The 18,138-nt window shown below is 44.6% G+C and overlaps 3 protein-coding genes across 3 annotated transcripts; all 3 read left to right on the top strand.

The window, feature by feature from the left end:
- Nucleotides 1-823: 823 nt before the first annotated feature.
- Nucleotides 824-2,079, top strand: LACBIDRAFT_304154 (uncharacterized protein; the record flags this gene model as incomplete). The annotated part of the gene is made up of 2 exons (XM_001884627.1): nucleotides 824-1,045; nucleotides 1,102-2,079. 2 exons carry the CDS (start codon nucleotides 824-826, stop codon nucleotides 2,077-2,079), a joined length of 1,200 nt encoding a protein of 399 aa, XP_001884662.1.
- A 563-nt stretch (nucleotides 2,080-2,642) lies between these two features.
- On the top strand, nucleotides 2,643-4,766 carry LACBIDRAFT_304153 (uncharacterized protein; the record flags this gene model as incomplete). Its single annotated transcript, XM_001884626.1, has 5 exons — nucleotides 2,643-2,897; nucleotides 2,952-3,581; nucleotides 3,634-4,250; nucleotides 4,307-4,496; nucleotides 4,581-4,766. 5 exons carry the CDS (start codon nucleotides 2,643-2,645, stop codon nucleotides 4,764-4,766), a joined length of 1,878 nt encoding a protein of 625 aa, XP_001884661.1.
- Nucleotides 4,767-7,434: 2,668 nt separating this feature from the next.
- On the top strand, nucleotides 7,435-8,030 carry LACBIDRAFT_304152 (uncharacterized protein; the record flags this gene model as incomplete). The annotated part of the gene is made up of 2 exons (XM_001884625.1): nucleotides 7,435-7,513; nucleotides 7,720-8,030. The coding sequence occupies 2 exons, from the start codon at nucleotides 7,435-7,437 to the stop codon at nucleotides 7,926-7,928; spliced, it is 288 nt and encodes a 95-aa protein (XP_001884660.1). The 3' UTR covers nucleotides 7,929-8,030.
- Nucleotides 8,031-18,138: the final 10,108 nt, after the last annotated feature.

Below are 18,138 nucleotides of genomic sequence, written 5' to 3'. Positions count from 1 at the left end.
CGATTCCTCGAGGCTGAAAGTTACCTTACCCAATTTTGTATTTGAAGACTTTTCCTCGTCCTCGAATTCACCCCACCTTCCTTCCACCGTGCCGCTGCTTAAGCGCTCATCAACGATTTACTGATCCTTGCCATCCTTGCGCATGTCACTCTTCGGTGACGTGAATCCACCGTTTGAGGACGAGAGGGAGAGCACATTCACTTCTACACTTTTTTCCCCTGAAGGTAGGATTCATCATTCACCGTTCACCGTTCCATTATATACCCATGTATTGACTACGATTTCAGAGACAGATGACGATTGTTGGGGTCAAGTGCCAATGAAAGCATCCTTATCCTCTCTTGAAGGCACGAAGCCAAGTGCATTCAGTTTGGGAGGATTTGGACCTGGTTTCCAATGCGAATCGCCCCCTGACACATTTCTCGATTTTGGGGCGTCAACTCGTACGTCGTGGAAGACCCGGAACGTATTGGTGCTGATCAAATCCATTAGTCTCATCAAACAATGCCCCTCCCGCAGAACCTCAAAGTGAGACCAAGGTCAAGACTTCGGGGAGTAGCAAAGGGGAGAAGAAACTCAAGGGGAAGAAGGGGAAGAAGGCGCAAGCGGCGGTTGAGTTTACGCCAGGTATTTATATATATCGTGCTGGCTCCACGAAAGAATTCGGAGCAGAACCTAATTTATTCTTACTCAGTCCAGAATCTGAAACCATATCCTCCGTCGGGTACGTCGTTACACCTGTTTCCCTGACTGTAAATCGAGTTAAACCAGCCTGTCTCCTGTGTGTGCAGTTACTGTCAAGAAGTCGCCCCGAGAAAGCGCTATGGAGAACCAGGACATCCTTGGTGAAATATTCAACATCATCAGTTGCGATTTGGAAGAGCCAGGAAACGTTGCATGGCAAACAAGGAAGACTCTCTTTTCTGCGGCGCGGACGTGTCGGATTTTCTTAGATCCCGCACTTGACGCGCTCTGGCGCGTTCTACCTTCCGTATTCCCATTGCTTAGAGTATTAAACTCTTTCCAGCTGGTCAACAACCAATACGTAAGGTTCACAAGTTATTCATCGTTTACCAAGGCAGCTAACCCGCTTGATCGCAGATACTACCAGACGTGAAGACCGAAGAATGGAGTACCTTAGAACGTTATACTCGCCGAGTTCGTGTCATTCGCCTCGAGAATACTTACTTTCACCGGAATGTCTCTCCTCTGGTCTACTTTCGGCTGAATCAGTTGAGAGGGTCTTCTCTCTTTCCAGCCCTCAGGGAACTGTGCATCCCGCCAAATGTCAACGTCGACTTGTTCAGCCCATTTTCGATGTTGTCGCCTAATATGCAACTGCTCGAGCTCAATAATAATGTGCTCTCCAGGCCAGAACTATTCCTTCCATTTTATTCCTTCGCAACCACCACTTCCCCCAATCTCACCCATCTTGTCTTACGCGGAGACGTTGCAATCAACCTAGACCCCATCTTCAATTCTGGATCTCTTCGTACGCTTGAACTCCACTTGTCTACCCAATCATATGATGCCATGTTCTTTCGGAAGTTGGGTCTCCTTAGCAACCTTAGGAGCTTGACGCTCCTCTGTTCCTCAAATGAGCGCCGCCGAGAACACAAAACTCACCCTCTCTCCTTTGTGCAGTCCATGGAAATCTTACACATCAAAGGATCTTTGATCGCCATGTCGGAAGCCATGCAGCAGATGTCGTGCAAGTCCCTGGTCGCCTTGACTCTTGAAGAAACTGCATATCGCAGCAACGACCCAGAGGGTTTGTGGTGGACGGAATGCTTAAAACCGTCGTTGGAAGGTGTTCAGTCTCTCAAGAAAGTTGTCATTACCCAGTATTCCTCTCATAATCATTCGCTCTCGTGTGTGCGTATCACCCCACTTTACCAACTCCACAATCTCGAGGTTTTAGAAATCAAGAATGGCCGATTGACATTATCCGAAACTGATTTTATTGTCCTCGTCTCTGCATTCCCCAAGCTCGAAAGGCTCTCTTTGCCTGATGTGTGCAGCGATTCCTGCCCTCCCATATCAGTGCTCTGGCAACCTTCCATCATACCGCCAACTTGAACCTTGCGAGAACTTCATATTTGTTGCTTTACCACGAATACTTGGGCTCAACTCCCAGTTGATTTGAAGAACAAGGAAATCGATCGCTCTATCGCTCATCATGGACTACGTCGACTCGCAATTAGCTCTAAGTTCCCTCAGGTCTCGGACACTGATGTTATTCATCTCGCTCGCCTTCTCGATTCTGCATATCCTAACCTGGCCGTCGTGGAGGGTTACGGACCCAATGCGCTCAATGATTATGGGAGATGGGATCGCGTTGACTTGTTCCGGGCTATGCTGCGTGACCTCAGACGCAAGATGTAGGCTAGTGATGTATGACGTACAATAAGCCATGCACAAACAAAGAATATGCCGTTGATACCTGCTCGCAGTGCATATCCAAAAATTTTCAAGCTTGAGAAACTCACCAACTTTCAATGCTCAAATTATGTACTAGCACAATAGTACCGGTCTGAGTACTTACGCGTGTTTGTTTTGCGACGCGTCTCGGTTTGCTATCACGTGACAAAAGAAAACTTTTTCTCTTTCGTCGTCTTGCTCTTTCGTTGTATAGGGTTATCATGGCGAAGCACCCTCGAAAACGACAGAAGACACACCCTTCATTGCCGCTCGGCGACGGCAACAATGCAAGATTAGAGATGCTCCTCGACGACGAGAGCAAGGACGACGAAGAGAGGAGGTTAGAGAGTATGCTATTTGGCGTCAAGTACGTTCCTCGGGGGAAAGGGAAAGGCAAGGAACCCGACGATGGCGAGGAGGGTGAAGATGCCTTGGATTTTGGTGGGCGGGGGATGGATCATCTTCTCGACAACGATGTATGATTTTTCCTGCCGTTCGAGTATTGGGTGGGCTAACCGTTGCTTTTCTAGTTGTTTTTTGTCGACGATGGTGCTGATGAGCAGCCAGTCATACCTTCTGTAGACAGCGACGACGACGAGGGCCAGTCCGACGACGAAAACAACTCCGCATCGTCAAGTTCTGATTCAGAGGCATCCACATCCCAGCCTTCCCTAGCTAACCTAACATCCAAATCGAAAAGGAAGCCCCCAGCATGGACAGATCCAACAGACATCAACCCCAACACCGGCGTCTCCTTGCTCTCGGGCCCCACGCGCCTGCGCAAACTCCGCCAGGGACCAGACGAAGACACCATCACTGGACGGGAGTATGAAACACGGCTGAGGCAGCAGTTTGAGCGCATCAACCCCGAACCGGCGTGGGCGAAGAAAGCGAGGAAGATCAGGCGCGGGGACGTTGATGGTTCCGAAGACGAGGATGCCAATGATATCTTTTCGTCGACCTCGGGAATTCTCAAGAAAAAAGACGCAGGAAAGGTCGTGCTAAAACAAGGCCAGCTATCTATTGAACGTCTGCGCGATGCGAACCAGGCCGCGCAGGGCTCGGGCAATGGGGAAGTGAGAGTTTTGGCTTTCCACCCTAGTCCAGCCGTGCCCGTCTTGTGCGTGGCTTCTGCTGATCGTCGAGTACGGTTGTTCAACGTAAGTGTCTCTTTTTTTGCTGTATATATGCGCCTTACACACTATCACTCAGGTTGACGGCCACCTCAACCCCCTACTAACAACCCTTCACCTCCCCAACCTCCCACTAACGTCCCCAACCTCCGCCCTATTCCACCCCAGAGGCACCTCCATGCTCCTCTCCGGTCCACGTCCCTTCTTCTACACCTACGACCTTCAAACTGGCACGAGCGCCCACCACGCACGGGGTCTTTGGGGGACCACGTTCGGGAGTGTCTCCGATAACACAACATCCGTCACCTCGTCCAGAAGGAAACGCGGCTCCGGCGCTACTGTGGATAAGGGAGAAGCGATGTCGTTGACGGCGTTTAGTCCTTCTGGGGAGTTGTTAGCCGTTGCAGGGCGCAACGGGTACATTCACCTTGTGGACTGGAAGAGTGGGGCTGGGCAGGTGATTGATAGCCTCAAATGCGCTTCTTCTGGAGGGGGTGGTGGCGGGATCCACGGGATGTGGTGGAATGCTGCTGGTTCAGATGATCATCTCACGGTACTAACGGGAGATGCGGAGGTGTACCTGTGGGATGTGGGTCAACGACGGTGTGTTAGACGGTGGAAAGATGAGGGCGGATTTCGGGGTGCTGGGAGGGCTCTGGCGGGTACTACGGCTGGGAATGGGTACTTGGCAGTTGGGTTCGTATTGCGTCCTTGATTTCACTTTTACTTTTGAAAGTTCACCTTCTTTTTAGGTCGAACACGGGTTTCGTGAACCTGTACGGCTCGGACTCATTCTCGTCCGACAGCTTCAACTCAAATGTGAATCCTAAACCGGTGAAGACCATAGGAAACCTAACGACTGCCATATCAACGCTACGATTCAACCACGACGCGCAAATTCTTGCTGTGGCAAGTAAAGAGAAAAAGGATTCAATGAGGATGGTGAGTTGGCTTTCTCTTCCCCTCACAATGCATCTTGTTGTCGGCTTCCTATTCTATTCCAAATTAACGTCTCTCTTTCACCAGATCCACCTCCCGTCCGCAACGTCTTTCTCCAACTGGCCAACGTCAAGCACGCCCTTGGGCCACGTCTCCGCGATCGATTTCTCTGCGCACAGCGAATACGTCGCCATTGGCAACACGAAAGGCCGTGTGTTATTGTATCATTTGAAGGAGTATGGGGCCCCAAGTGCTGAACGATGGGGTTACTGATGTGGGATACTTGAAAAATTGGCTTATCAGGAGGCACCATGTATGCAAATAGCGGAATGGAAGTTGTCAGTTGCATCTTTCCGATGGTCCGTCAATGGATCAGGCGTTTTAGCTGGTGGCTAGTTGGCAGTTGGGGTATTGTTCATTTGCTGTCCGGAAACGCCGACTCAACGATAAGCAAGGGATAACGCTGACGTTTGACTTGGGAACACAGTGACGACTCAACATCCACAATCAAGTCCCCGCGCAGTGCAACAAAAAGCTAATGATATAATGACTTTGGGTGGGCGTTTGAGGACATGGACGCCCTCAATTTTGAGTTTTAGCCTTCGACGAAAGCTTCTTTGTCCTTCCGCGCACTGGCAAAAACAATTAAAATCATCGCCTCGACTATGTCCACCGAAATCGTATAAAAACCGTCCACTACGGCCTCCAGGCTAAATCTTCCGCCTACCCAACTTCTTTCAACTACACCAACACAACTCAAGTTGCAATGGATTCTTTCGGCGCTATCGAACTCACCGGCACTGGCTCCCACATCCCCACCGACCAGGAGCATCAGGGCCCGGGCCAGTGGGCTTATTGCGTTGTTGCATGAGGTGTACTACTTAGGCATTATACCCGTACGTTCGATCTTTATTTTCTTCCAAAGGAGGGTCACGCTCAATCATATTGATATAAAAGCCCTAGCATCCTGGAGATTTTCTTTTATTCGGTTTCCAGCTAACTGCATAATCGTAGACCACATCTGAAATTTCACTTTGCGCCTTTGTCTGTGCGTAAACATCTGTTTTAGGCCGTGGCTATGTAAACCATGACGCCCATTTGCGCGCGCTGCCCATTGCTCCACGTTCTAGCACCGTTTCGGTAGTTGCTCCAAACGCCCCAATCCCGGCCCACACGTCATAAGGGTGGAGCGGTGGCGTTCTACCTAATATGGTTGTTTGTACAAATAAAGGCGCACAAAGTAAATTTTAGATATGGTCTACAATTATGCAGTTAGCTGTCATTCTTCGTTCGTTATTGGTATTCCGATCAGGTGTCGTGGAGTACGATGGCTGGTTGTTGACCACAAGTTGACCAGGGGTTTTATGTATATCAGGATATTTCGAAAAATCTTTGTAGTGATGATTGAGTGACGAGCTTACTTTACTTTCATCTTCCCCGTCATTCTCGTGCGTCATTCGTAGTACTGTACTACAGTAGATATTCTCACAATGCATATACTCGTAATGCATAAATCTCATAATGCATGACATTTTTAGGGGACCAACTTGGTACGCAGGGATTTATGCATGGAACGTCATATCGAATAATGCATATCATATTTTGGCATTATGCATTACCAGATCTACAGATTTATTGGGTATTTACCTGTTCACCTCATTGTACCTGAGTTTTTCAGGACCAAAGTCTACCCTGATATACCCTGTGTGCCACGAATACACTGCTTGAGAGTAGTATCCAATTTTGCCAACACTTTTCTATCATTCTATGCCAGCTGCTGAGGAGAAGAAGTGGAAACCTCGAGACAGGCACAAGCCCTATGCACCTTGTGGAGGGAATGGAGCTGTGTGAGTGTTTGGTGTGTCATCCACTCAGAGGCTCGCGGCATGTCAACACTGCTTTTGCAACAATAATTGCGCAAATTGAGGCCTTATTGAGGGCTCATCTTCATGTTGTTCAAGTGAAATCAGCCCGACAAACTACTCTCAACTCTTTTTTCAGTAGTAACCTCTCTCCCATGGATGTCGATAGCCTGTAAATACCAGTTTTCGTCTCGCTACATAAAGGACATTTCGAAGTGTGACATTTTTTGGCTGAGGTCACAAATAGTCACATTTTGTGACATATTTCATCTTGCATAAATCTCACAATGCATAGAAAAAGTCGGGGACCGGCATTATGCATTGTGAGAATATCTACTGTAATACGACCACGTCTTCACGTCACGCATCACAAACGGTTGTGAAGGAAGGGAAGTAGGCGTGATGTCACGCATCACACCAAGTTTTGAAGAGTTTTTTTCTTTGAATTAAAAATAGTCATTTTTTTCCGGACCTGCGTTGGACCTGCAGTGCCTTTCTTAAGCATCACATTTGGCATATTTAGAACCATGCCATCCTTGAGGAATGCATGCTTACCTTCCAGCCAAAAAATTGACAGGTTGCTGGGCCAAACCATCTGAGAAATATGTGGTGGACGAAGAACAAAAACTCTTCGTCACGCATCACACAGGACAATGAAGCGACGAAGAGATGGTCAAAAGGTGTCACACCCCAAGGGGCCTGAACAGTTGGTCGTATTAGTACAGTAATATCATGACCTGTATTCGGGACGCCGGATGTGTTATTTGTCATTTGCTTGTTCAAGCCAAAAATCCGAATGCAACAGGGACATGATTAATCTAGTGCTACTTCACGGTTGCTTCACAGCCAATATCCATAGTGCATGGCAGTGCTATTTACCTAGTCAATGGGTTTTTAATTCTGAATGGCTTGACCTAGACTTGTAAGGAACCTGTGAGAGACCGCAAAAAGCATGATGGGCTCCCAACAAGCAAAGTTTGCCCCTTTGGCTTCCATAAATCGTGATGTCAAACATAACTCTGTCTAAAACTTATCTTCAACCAATCTTCAACAGATTTCAAGGACTCTATCCAACTTCAATGGCATCAGGTTCACAGGCTGCGAGCACTTTTCTCACTGCCAACCCCGAATTCAGCTGTCTTGCCCTTGATAATGCTGGTGAGCTCTTTCATTGTTTCTTCCAGTAGAGTTAGTGATGTCATGACCATGGCATTCATGAAGACCCTGCCAACTGGACATGGCATGTGTGACGATAGTGACCACTGTGACTAGAAGTAACAACAGTTTGGTAGTGGCACACTGAGCGGGGTAGCGAACATGATAGACAGGTTTAGACTATGATATTCACTGGGTATTCTGGTTAGTGTTCGCAAGTTCAGTTCAGTCCGGTTTTTTGCCCCCAAAACACGCAACCGTGGACCGCAACCGGTCTAGGACTGACCCAGATATTGAGGGAACCGAACCGAACCACCTAGGACCGGTCTTTTGCGGTCTATGGAGCCGGTTCAGACCGATCCAGACCGGTTTTTTTGCGTATAATTTATTATACCAATATAAACCATTTGTATCTTGACTATTATTACTCTGAAAAATAAACGGTTTATATAAAATAGTAAAGCATGTAAATACCCATCATTCTACCAATTTTGAAGAGCTTTAATGAAGATTTGACATACAGTCGCGGACAGCCAAAGTCAACCAATTTGATATCTCAGGAAGGACTAAATATTTTGACATTCTGACTTCAGATTCGAACTCAGGATGTGAAAATACGTCCAAAAACACCTCTTTGAAGTTTTTCCCACGAGAAATTGGGTTGGCCAAAATTTTGGACTATTTTTGTCGTTCAGTAGGGCTCTTCAGTGGCTCTTAAGACCCCCTTGGCAGGCTCCCAGTGCCAGAGGTGACCGAAAAATTTAGTGGCTCTTGCCAAACATTATAATTCTGATTGGAAATCAATGATATACAATTTGCTAAAGGTGGGGAGAGGAGGGGGGTCAAAGAGACAGGGTTTATTGAGGGTCCAAAGGGGTGGGAAGACCCTGAATTGCCATTTTCGGTAGTTTAAAATCATTTTTTTCTACAAAAACGGCTCATCAGAATTTCCCCAAAGTCCAGGATCAGATGCAGCTTTAAAAAAGAAGTTGATTGCACCATTTTTCATGATTTTAGGGGTCCATTTAAGGGTCGGCCAATATTTTTGGGGTAAAATTTCTCATTTCATTGATTTTGAAAAATCGGCTCGTGGAAATCAAAGCATTGAGTCCTAATCTTCACGTTTCTGCAATAAAAAGTACTATTGAAGGTTGTGCAGGGTCCTCGTATCACCATCATAAAATTAGTTGACTTTGGCTGTCCGCGACTGTAGCTATGACTGAAACCGAATTACATCTCATAGAGACTCGGGTAAAATATGGATTTGGTTATATCTTTCTCAATTCTTAACCGTTTTTGATGAAAAAAAAACCCAATAAAAGGTAATAAACGTGGTTACAAGGGTATGTAACGCACGTGACCGTTTAACCGGTTGCAACCGATCAAAACCGGTTTTTGAACGGTTTTAATATATTTTCGAAATAAGGCAACCGGCAACCGGACCAACCCCAAATTGGGGCAACTGCAACCGAAAAAAAGACCGGACCATGGTCCGGTTCAGTTCGGTCCACCGGTTTTTTGCAGTCCTATGGACTGAACCTTTAAACACTAATTCTGGTACGAATGAGACCTTTAAGTACCTAAAGGGATGGGGGGTTTATCTAATAGGAGAGAACTAAATAAGGAGTGTGTAACTGCCAAGTAGTGAAAGGTCGGTCAGGAAGGAGTGGATATCTGGTCATTGGTAATAGTAAGGATAAGAAAGGGGTATCATATGCATATGTGTGTGGAGATGTTGATGAGTGGTGGAACGTGTGATGAGTCTGTTACATATGCCCTCCAGGAATTCTGCAGGAATTCCTGATCCATGGTATCCATCACATTGTAGCCAGCTGTGCACTTCGAAGGTTTAGGGCAGTGAGAAGTAGGAGCCAAGGAAGAAGATGAATGGGGGTATTCCATGGTGCGTGCGCGTTTGTTATTGGCTTTGGCTAGAGATGATTTGACATGATGTTCATCTTGTCTGATGACACGTGCTGCAGCTGACCATAATAATCTGCTGAGGACATGTGCTTGCGCAGGGTCGACGGCAGTACCGACTAGTTGGGATGTGACAGCTGCACCAGGGTTGGAGGAAGTAGGAGGTGTATCAACATGAGGGGGCGCATCATTGGGAGCAGTGCACTTCAACGATCTAGGGGGATGATAGGTCCAATCGACATCACTTTCTGAGAGCTGAAAGTCGTGGATAGTGGGGGGCATTCCCGAGGTATGAAAGTTGCAGAGGATGGTGTTGTGCGTGGCAAAGCAATAAGGTTGGTCAACATCAATGAAGTCATTAAAAGTGCTGGCGAATACTTTGTAGCTGACTGGGTAGACTTCAGGAACCTTCTCCTTGTGGATGAGGGCATCCGTTGTGCAATAGAGTGCAAGCTGACCAAGGTGGATGGTGCCCACATTGTCGATGTGAATGGTGTTACAGGAAGTGCGTTGAATGTAATCATGGGGGAAGAAGGGGTACGTTTTCTTTGGAATATTTTCTTTCAAAGGGTCAACAGGTTTGACAGCAGCTGTGTCAGCGGTAAGGGTAGAGTTGACAGCGGCGGTGTTGGACATGGTCAGGGTGTGATAGATGTGAAATCTGGAGTGAGGGATAAATGAGAGAATATGTGGGGCAGCAGAACTAAGGATGGAAGATAGCTGGGGAAGGTATTTATCTGACTGGTGGATAGGGGAATAAAATTGGATATTACCCACAAAGATCTGTGGGTCTTCAGGAGGTGTGCCATGTCTTCTTGGCAAAGAAGACACATTGGATACACCTAGCAAGTCCAGATAAACCGGCAAAGCATTTAGGTGACTAACTTGGTAATAAGGTAACCAAGTCTTATCACTGGCTTTCCATTTGATTTCAAATATGGTGTTTTCCCCAGATCCCGAGTGTGATAGGATTTTGTCAACAGCCCATTTGCCCTCCAAATCATTGCCAATTGACAATTGTGTGTCCATGCGGCCAGGAAATAATTGGTCATCATTTGGAATGTGAACCTGAAGTAAGGAGGCATGAAATACATCATGCACTCCTCTCTGCTTCAAATGAGCAGGTAAATCAATCCGAAATGACTGGTTTTTAAAGTCCCTAATAATTTTGTAGGGGCCTATATACTTAGGGACTAATTTACAGGCTAGTCCCTTTGGAAATGATATATTTTTAGTTGAAATGTAAACCAAGTCATTTTCCTTGAATGGCGCCAACTGCCATTTTCTATTTGCGTTGTGTGTTTGTTTTACGCATGCTGCAAGAATACTGTCATGCACTGATATAAGCACTAATTTCTTTTGTAGCGCAAATGTGCGGACAGAAGGATATTCATCAGGGCATGCCGAACTCCAGATCATAGGCCTGGGCATGTGTGCAGGATTTAAGAAAAAGGGGGCAAACACAGTACTTTCTGATCTCGCTGAATTTATTGCGAATTCAATTGAAGGCAGCTGAGATACCCAATCAGATTGCTTATCATTAATGCATTGATGGAGCATTTGTGTCACCATGCAGTTGGTACGTTCGGTGGACCCATCAGTTTCTGGATGGTAAGCGCTTGACAATTTCAATTTTGTGCCAATCAATTTATGGAGATGTCCCCAGAATACACTGGTGAAAAGGACATCTCGATCACTGATAATGTTCTTGGGTAGCCCATGTAATTTATACACTTCTTCGAACATTAATTCAGCTATTTGCCTTGCATTGTAATTGATCCGGCTTGGAATCAAATGGACCATTGCTGTAAGCAAATAAATGACAACCGTGATAGAGTCAAATACACTATCGCGATTTTTAGATTCAGGCAATGGGCCTACAAAGTCAATGCCTATAGATTCCCAGGGGTGACTAGGAACAGGCAAAGGGTTCAATAAACCATAAAGTTTTTGATTACTTGGCTTGCTTTGCTTGCAGGTAATGCAAGTTTCACAAAATGCTTTGGTATCAGAGACAATATCCTTCCACCAGACATGGTCTCGCAAATAATCCAAAGTCTTACTGGCTCCAAGATGAGCCAATAGTGAGTGAGCTTCTGAGAGAATAATTTCATGAGCACTTCTTCCCTGTATCAGCACTTTGGGAATACAAAGAAGCTTCCGATCTTGATCTTTGAGGAATAGAATTCCCTCCTCAAACTCAAAGTTCCTAAAATCCTGAGGCTTATCAATAATATTTTGAAAGCAGGATCAAGTTTATATTTTCCCTTCAGCTCTTTGAGCAGGTCAATTCTGAGGGTACTTTCGGAGACCATACTCACAAGCGATGGGTAAGTCGGTTGTGTGGAATTTAATTGTTCCACATTTGGGATTGATTGATTGCTAATTATAGCATTCGGCGGCAGTGTGGAATCAGATCTAGATTCCGTGCTATTCTGAGTGGTGTGCACAACATTATTTTTAGCACTCGGTGGCAATCAAATTGTGAGTTTGGCAGTTGTGGGTGCATGTTTTACTTTCAACTTCCCACTTCTGCCCTCCTTTTGTTCTGCAGGGCCTTTCAGAATGAAATGCTCTTTCATACATGCCACAAACTCTTTCGATGTTTCCAGCCGACCAGTCTCAGCACCAGCCAAGACCTTTCTGGGGTGCTTTTGTACAGCCACACATGCCTCGATCCCAGCTAGGACAGGCATGCGTGTGGGCTCAAGTTCAAGGCCATCGTCATCGATGACATCAAAGTAAGTGTATTCACTCAATGCGCATGTTGTACCTGGACTGTCTGCTGAATACATGTGTGACAGGGAATCTGCCACCACATTTTCTGAGCCAGGAATATACATGATGTCAAAATCAAACTTGCTAATCTTTTTGATCCAGCGTGCTTGATGTCCAGAGAGGTTCTTCTGGTTTAGTAAGTGTTCCAGACCTTTGTGGTCTGTAATCCACTTAAATTTTACTCCTTGCAGGATGTCTTGATGCCGCAGCATCGTTTCAATTCCTGCTACCATTTCGATTTCATGTACAGGATAATTCTGCTGTGCAGAATTTAATTTTGTGGAGTAGAATGCAGCAATCTTTGCCGTTTTCCAATTGCTTCCCTGCCTCACAACACCTGCAACACTGGTAGCACACCCATCTGTGACCATCCACACCTGGGGAGTGTTTGGCGCATAATCGACAGGTACACAGTGATGATCTCATGCCGACTGAACAAGCACTTTAACGTCTTCAAACACATGCTGCTCAGTGTATCCCCAACAAAATGGAACAGCATCCCTGGTGAGTCTGTGAAGTACTCCCATGGGAATTCTTACATTAGGAACATCCTCTGCCAGGTAGCCAACAGATCCGAGGAACCCATGCAAGAGGTCTCGATTAGTCAGTGTTTTCCAGTTTAGGACAGTGTCGACTTTATATGGATCCATATGGATACCTTCATCAGTCATGATGCATCTGAGGATCTGCAACTCCAAGCACAGAAAATGGAGTTTCTTTGTGCTCAGGTAAAGTTTTTCACGTCTATAACTGTTTTAACATGATTTACATGCTCCTTAACAGTGTTTGAATAGACGATGACATCGTCAAGGTAAACGTCCATAAATTTTCCAATGTATGGGGAAAAAATGTGGTTCATCAGAGCTTGGTAAGTCGCAGGCACATTACAATCTCCTTGCTGAATGACATGACAGATCATATTTCCATCAGGTGTCATGACAGCCGTGCAATCGACATGTGCAGGTTCAATCCGAATTTGTTCATATGCATCCTTTCCATCCATCATGGACTGAAAGTGATGACACCCTTCGCAGAATTCCTTCAGGATCAGGTAAGGGTGACATCATCTTGAATGTATTTTCATTTCGTGCACATAGGTCGAAAACTGTACGAAGCAGTGGTGGATCACCAGGCTTACATGGCTTTATTATCAAAAGCATTGGGATAGTATTCGAGGTGTTGGTTACTTCCCAACAGCCCATTTTTAAGTAAGCATTTTTCTTTTCCACCCATTGTGATCTCAGGGCTTCAGGACAGCATGAGGGACACCAAGGATACACTTTATCTTTATTAATTAAAGGTATTGTGTGGTTGATAGCTTGTAAGGGTGGCAATTCCATCTCACCTGCTGTCTTACAGAGAGGTTCAGTGTATGCTTTGAGATAATTTCTCACTGCCGTGACCTCATCTTCCTGCAAAGCTACTGGGCAAGATGTGATTTCCGTGACTGATGGACCAGTGAGTGGCAATGCGATGTCACTCCCAATCACCACTTGAGCAGGATTGAATCCTACACACACTTGGTGTTGAAACAACCATGGTGTACCTAGGATCAGGTCATAACCTGATATATTTATAATGTCAAGGTAACGTTCTTCTGAAATGCCTTGATAATCAAGTTTAATCTTTGCCCCAGCATTAATTTTGGAGCAAGAACCTTGAACAGCGAGCTGCAGAGATAGAGGTGAACTCAGTTTCACACACTTTACATTTAACTGATCAGCTGCCATAGACGCAATAAAATCTCCAAGTGATCCTGAGTCAAGTAAAGCTTGCACAGGATGACCGTCGACTTTTATGGTCACTACAATTGGTCTAGGAACAATGCGGCTAGGATCCTTGGTAGCTGCAGCATTAGATTGGACTGCAGGGTAAGTCCCACAAGGAACTTGTACCCCATATAATCCCAGCTGAGTGTTGTTAGCCTCACACCCTCCAGAACATGTAATTTTTACATGATCAAAAAATGTGCAATGACACCTGGTGTCTGTTGAGGCTCTGGCGACAGACGCTGTTGGTGTGCCTCCATCTGAACCATCATCTGGTGGATCCTCCGAGTCACTTTGGTGCTCAGTAAGTGTCTCCAAATTTCTGTCAGCTAAATACTGATGAAGAATCTCCTCTAGCTGATCACTGTACCAATCTGCTACATCAAACTCAGGCAGTTCAACCAAAATTCGAGGTAAGCGGATGAAAACATTCCATAGTAAATCCTGTATTAAAAACAGGTCATTATCTAGTGGGTCAATAAACACCTCAAAATGATGTTCTAGTGGTGCAATTGGATAGGCTTCATCTGGGTGATAGGGAATACCCTCCCGGAGTCTACGGCAAATTTCTCTTTTGAGAGTGCCAGCCATCATGAGTTGTGTAGTGTCCTTGGGCCAACCACAGTGTGCAATCCTGGTGCTTTAATGAACAGTGCCATGTGTACCACACTGAGGGTTCGAATCCAGGGTCACATACAGTTTCAGCTGGTAGATACGAATACACTTGCTGATGTAGATCATGTATACAATACTTATCATCAGCAATTCGGATCACCTCAAAGCAGCATCCGCCACTATAGTGAAATGGGTGATCACCTGGGTAAGGTTCGCATGCATTTAAAATTTGAGCTAACACATTTCCAAGAACTTCGCCTATTGGACAGTAAGGTTGTTCCCCAGAATCAGACTCAGATTCTAATGGGTCTTCATCAATTATAGATTCATTTGTGCCAATGTAATCTGTTGCAACGTCATCTGAGGATGACTCCTCAACAACATCCCAATCAGATATGGACTCAAGGTCTGGAAAGTCATCTGTGAATTCCGATGAGTTGCTAACTGATTGCAAATCAGGCATTGAGGAGCTGTCATCAAATTCTGACTCCAAATCACAGTCAAGTAGGTCTGTAACATCATCCAATACTTCATTGGGACTGACAATTGCATCCAGGAGTGTTAAATCGAAGTCATTATCATTAATAAATGACGAAGATATGTCAGGTTTTGGATAACAGTGAGTGTGGTACCAGTTTCCCAAGTCAAATGAATATTTTGGAGAGCTGATCCGCTTATCAGAAGAAATTCATCAAAGTTGTCATCTCTGATAGAGTATTCATCCAGACTGGCTTGAACAATGGTGAAGCATAATTCGTCATCCACGTCTGGGTTACAAGTAGGGTACAAGGTAGGAATTCCACTATGAAGTACCAATGATGCATTGTAGTCATGTGCACCACCCATAGTCATAGGGCGGTACAGCCGTGTAAACGATTCAACTTGTTTAGCTCTTAAGCAGGCATACCATTCTCCCAAATGGAAGTAAGGATTTTTTAAGAGTTTAATAGGCACTCTACTAATTTTCTTGGTTAGGTTATCAAATATTCAATACCAATTTGGATCCAAACAAGGTCGAATGCCAAAATGTTCCCTTACACCATGTGTATTTTCAAGAATAATATCATCTCCTAGATATGGTTGTGACACATCAAGCACATGTTGGGCATTCAGGGCCAGGGCATCACCCAGACACTCACATCGAGGTTCGTTTGGATCATAGGAAGCCCAATCTGGGCCATAATTCATCCAACTGAATGGTTCATACTCTAGGCCTATAGCGTTGAGCTCAAGCAAGCCTAAGACTAAGGGTTCATCATGCACAACTTCAATGTTGTAACTAGCTAGACCTGGGGGTTTATTGCCATTGTTAGATTTAACAGTATTTCCCTTAGGACAGTTCTGAGAGAGGTGTCCTTTCTCTTTGCAATTAAAACAAGATCCCGAGGTGAGCAACTCAGCCTTTTCTTTGTCACTAAGCTTCGGAGTATGCTCACGTTTATTGTCTTTAGATTTCCAATCTTGCTTATGACCCGAATGATTATTCTGGTGAGCACGGAAATTCCCTTTGACTCGGGGTGATTGGAATCTATTTGTAGATCCAGGGGGTTGGGAGCTATTATTCCTCTGCGATGATGAAGAGGCTTGCAAGCCTCTCTGTTGAAAATCAGATCTTGGTTTAGAACCAGATCCTCTTTTACCATGGTCTCCACCATTTCAGTTATTATTCTGGTGGCTGGTATTTCCACCAGAATTATTTCGTCACTGTGGGTCTGATACCTTTTCGGAGGTTTCAATTATTTTGGCACCACGCTGAATTTCATCCCAAGTTGACACTTCAGGATTATATCCATTAAGCCATAAGGTTCATTGAATCAATGCACAAAAGCCATTCCAAAATTTAATGACCTTTTTGCGTTCATCTACAATGCCAATCATATTATAGAGTTCATCAAGCTCATGGGAATATTCCGCAACAGACTTATTATTTTGAAAACAACTCTTCACTTTCTTTCACAACTCCAAACAGTAGTCACTTGGAAAGCAGTAGTTAAAAAGCTGGACGAAAAATTCATGTAGAGTCCATCTTTTATAATTAATAGACACCTTCTGTGTATAAAAATTGTACGCCTTTCCCGTTGATACGGATGAAACCATTTCACCCGTATAAAATTCAATTTTAACGATTTTACCGATAAAGGTCATCTCTAATAAATACACTACATACAATTGCAATGATACAAAGAGTCAATGCGCATACCCGGCGCAGTTGACTAAAAATGCAAATGCGTGGAATCTGAAAATAGGACAAGGCTTTGGAACTGGCAGCAGTATGCGTCGTGACATTATACTTGAATCCTATCTAAGATTCACCTACCATGAAATAGAGCATGAAGAGGTTCTAGAGTAAACACCCAATGCAGGGAGAAGAATTGCATTACTACCAAAGGGTTTAGAAACACATAATGGATTTATTGTGAAAACTCGTGCTTATACAAGAAATACAGAAAAGATGACATAGATGCTTAAACGGCATGTCTGAAACATTGAAAAACTAAACTACACCTAGGTAGTAAATGTACGAAGACTTAGCGTGGCTCACAGCCATTCAGAAAGTCATGTACGGCAGTTCCCGCATACGCATCAAAGACTGATGTGTCTGAACGTCACAAGTACAAACATGAGAAAAAGACACATTCTATTATATGGAATATAATAAGAACCCCCTGACAATTAAGAAAGACATTTGAAAACACCTTTGGAGTGTCTCCCGACCTCCATAATGAAAAGACGAGCCAAGACAAGGCATTTTAATTAAAAACTCGGAAGCGACGGAAGGCCAAAGACTATTGGTAAATGTGTATGCATGCGCATCAACGCATCAGGAAACGTTAATCATTTTGTGATGTCATCTGTCAAACCGGTAAACCGGGCCATAGAAAGAAACACGCGAGATCATGCCAAGCTAAGAATAGCTACGTTGGCTAACTCCGCGTACACATCAAACACTGATGTGTTTGAAAATGAAAGATGCGACACTACAAAATCTGTAGTGTTCACAGAGATAGACTACAAAATATACCACACGTTCATTAAATTTCATATTTGTAATTCGGACTGAAGTATCCTGCATTAAAACACATGTAAAACGTAGATAGGGGTTCCTGGAGTATATAAGGAGCGCGCTGGCAGGTCAAAAAAGGAAGCAATCGCCCCCTGTTGACCAGCTAGTTGCACTCCAAGTAGGAACTTAGGAGGTGGACAGTTGTAATCAATTAAAGGAGATTTCTTCGTGGTCAGAAAAGTACAGTGTGAACGAAGCCAGCATGCTTGGGAGTCAACTTACTTGGAGACTTTTGAATAAGAGGTTTTAAAAATACAGTATCATTTAGACGAGACAGTGTACTTGTACCCTTAGTTTTGGAGCATAGTGACATAATAAAAACTCATGGGAGTCATAAAAGTCAATTGAAGTTGTGTTTTGTGTTAATAAAAGAAACTGTGATCAAAGAACTTTGCATTTAAGAGACCAAGTTCCCAGAAAGACATACTTTGTTCTATTGAACTATTCTAAACCACACCTTATAATAAAAACCCGTTTTGAGA

Source organism: Laccaria bicolor, genomic scaffold (assembly GCF_000143565.1).
Source record: "Laccaria bicolor S238N-H82 LACBIscaffold_26 genomic scaffold, whole genome shotgun sequence".
Lineage (NCBI taxonomy): Eukaryota > Fungi > Basidiomycota > Agaricomycetes > Agaricales > Hydnangiaceae > Laccaria > Laccaria bicolor.
This window is presented reverse-complemented; position numbering and strand designations above follow the sequence as displayed.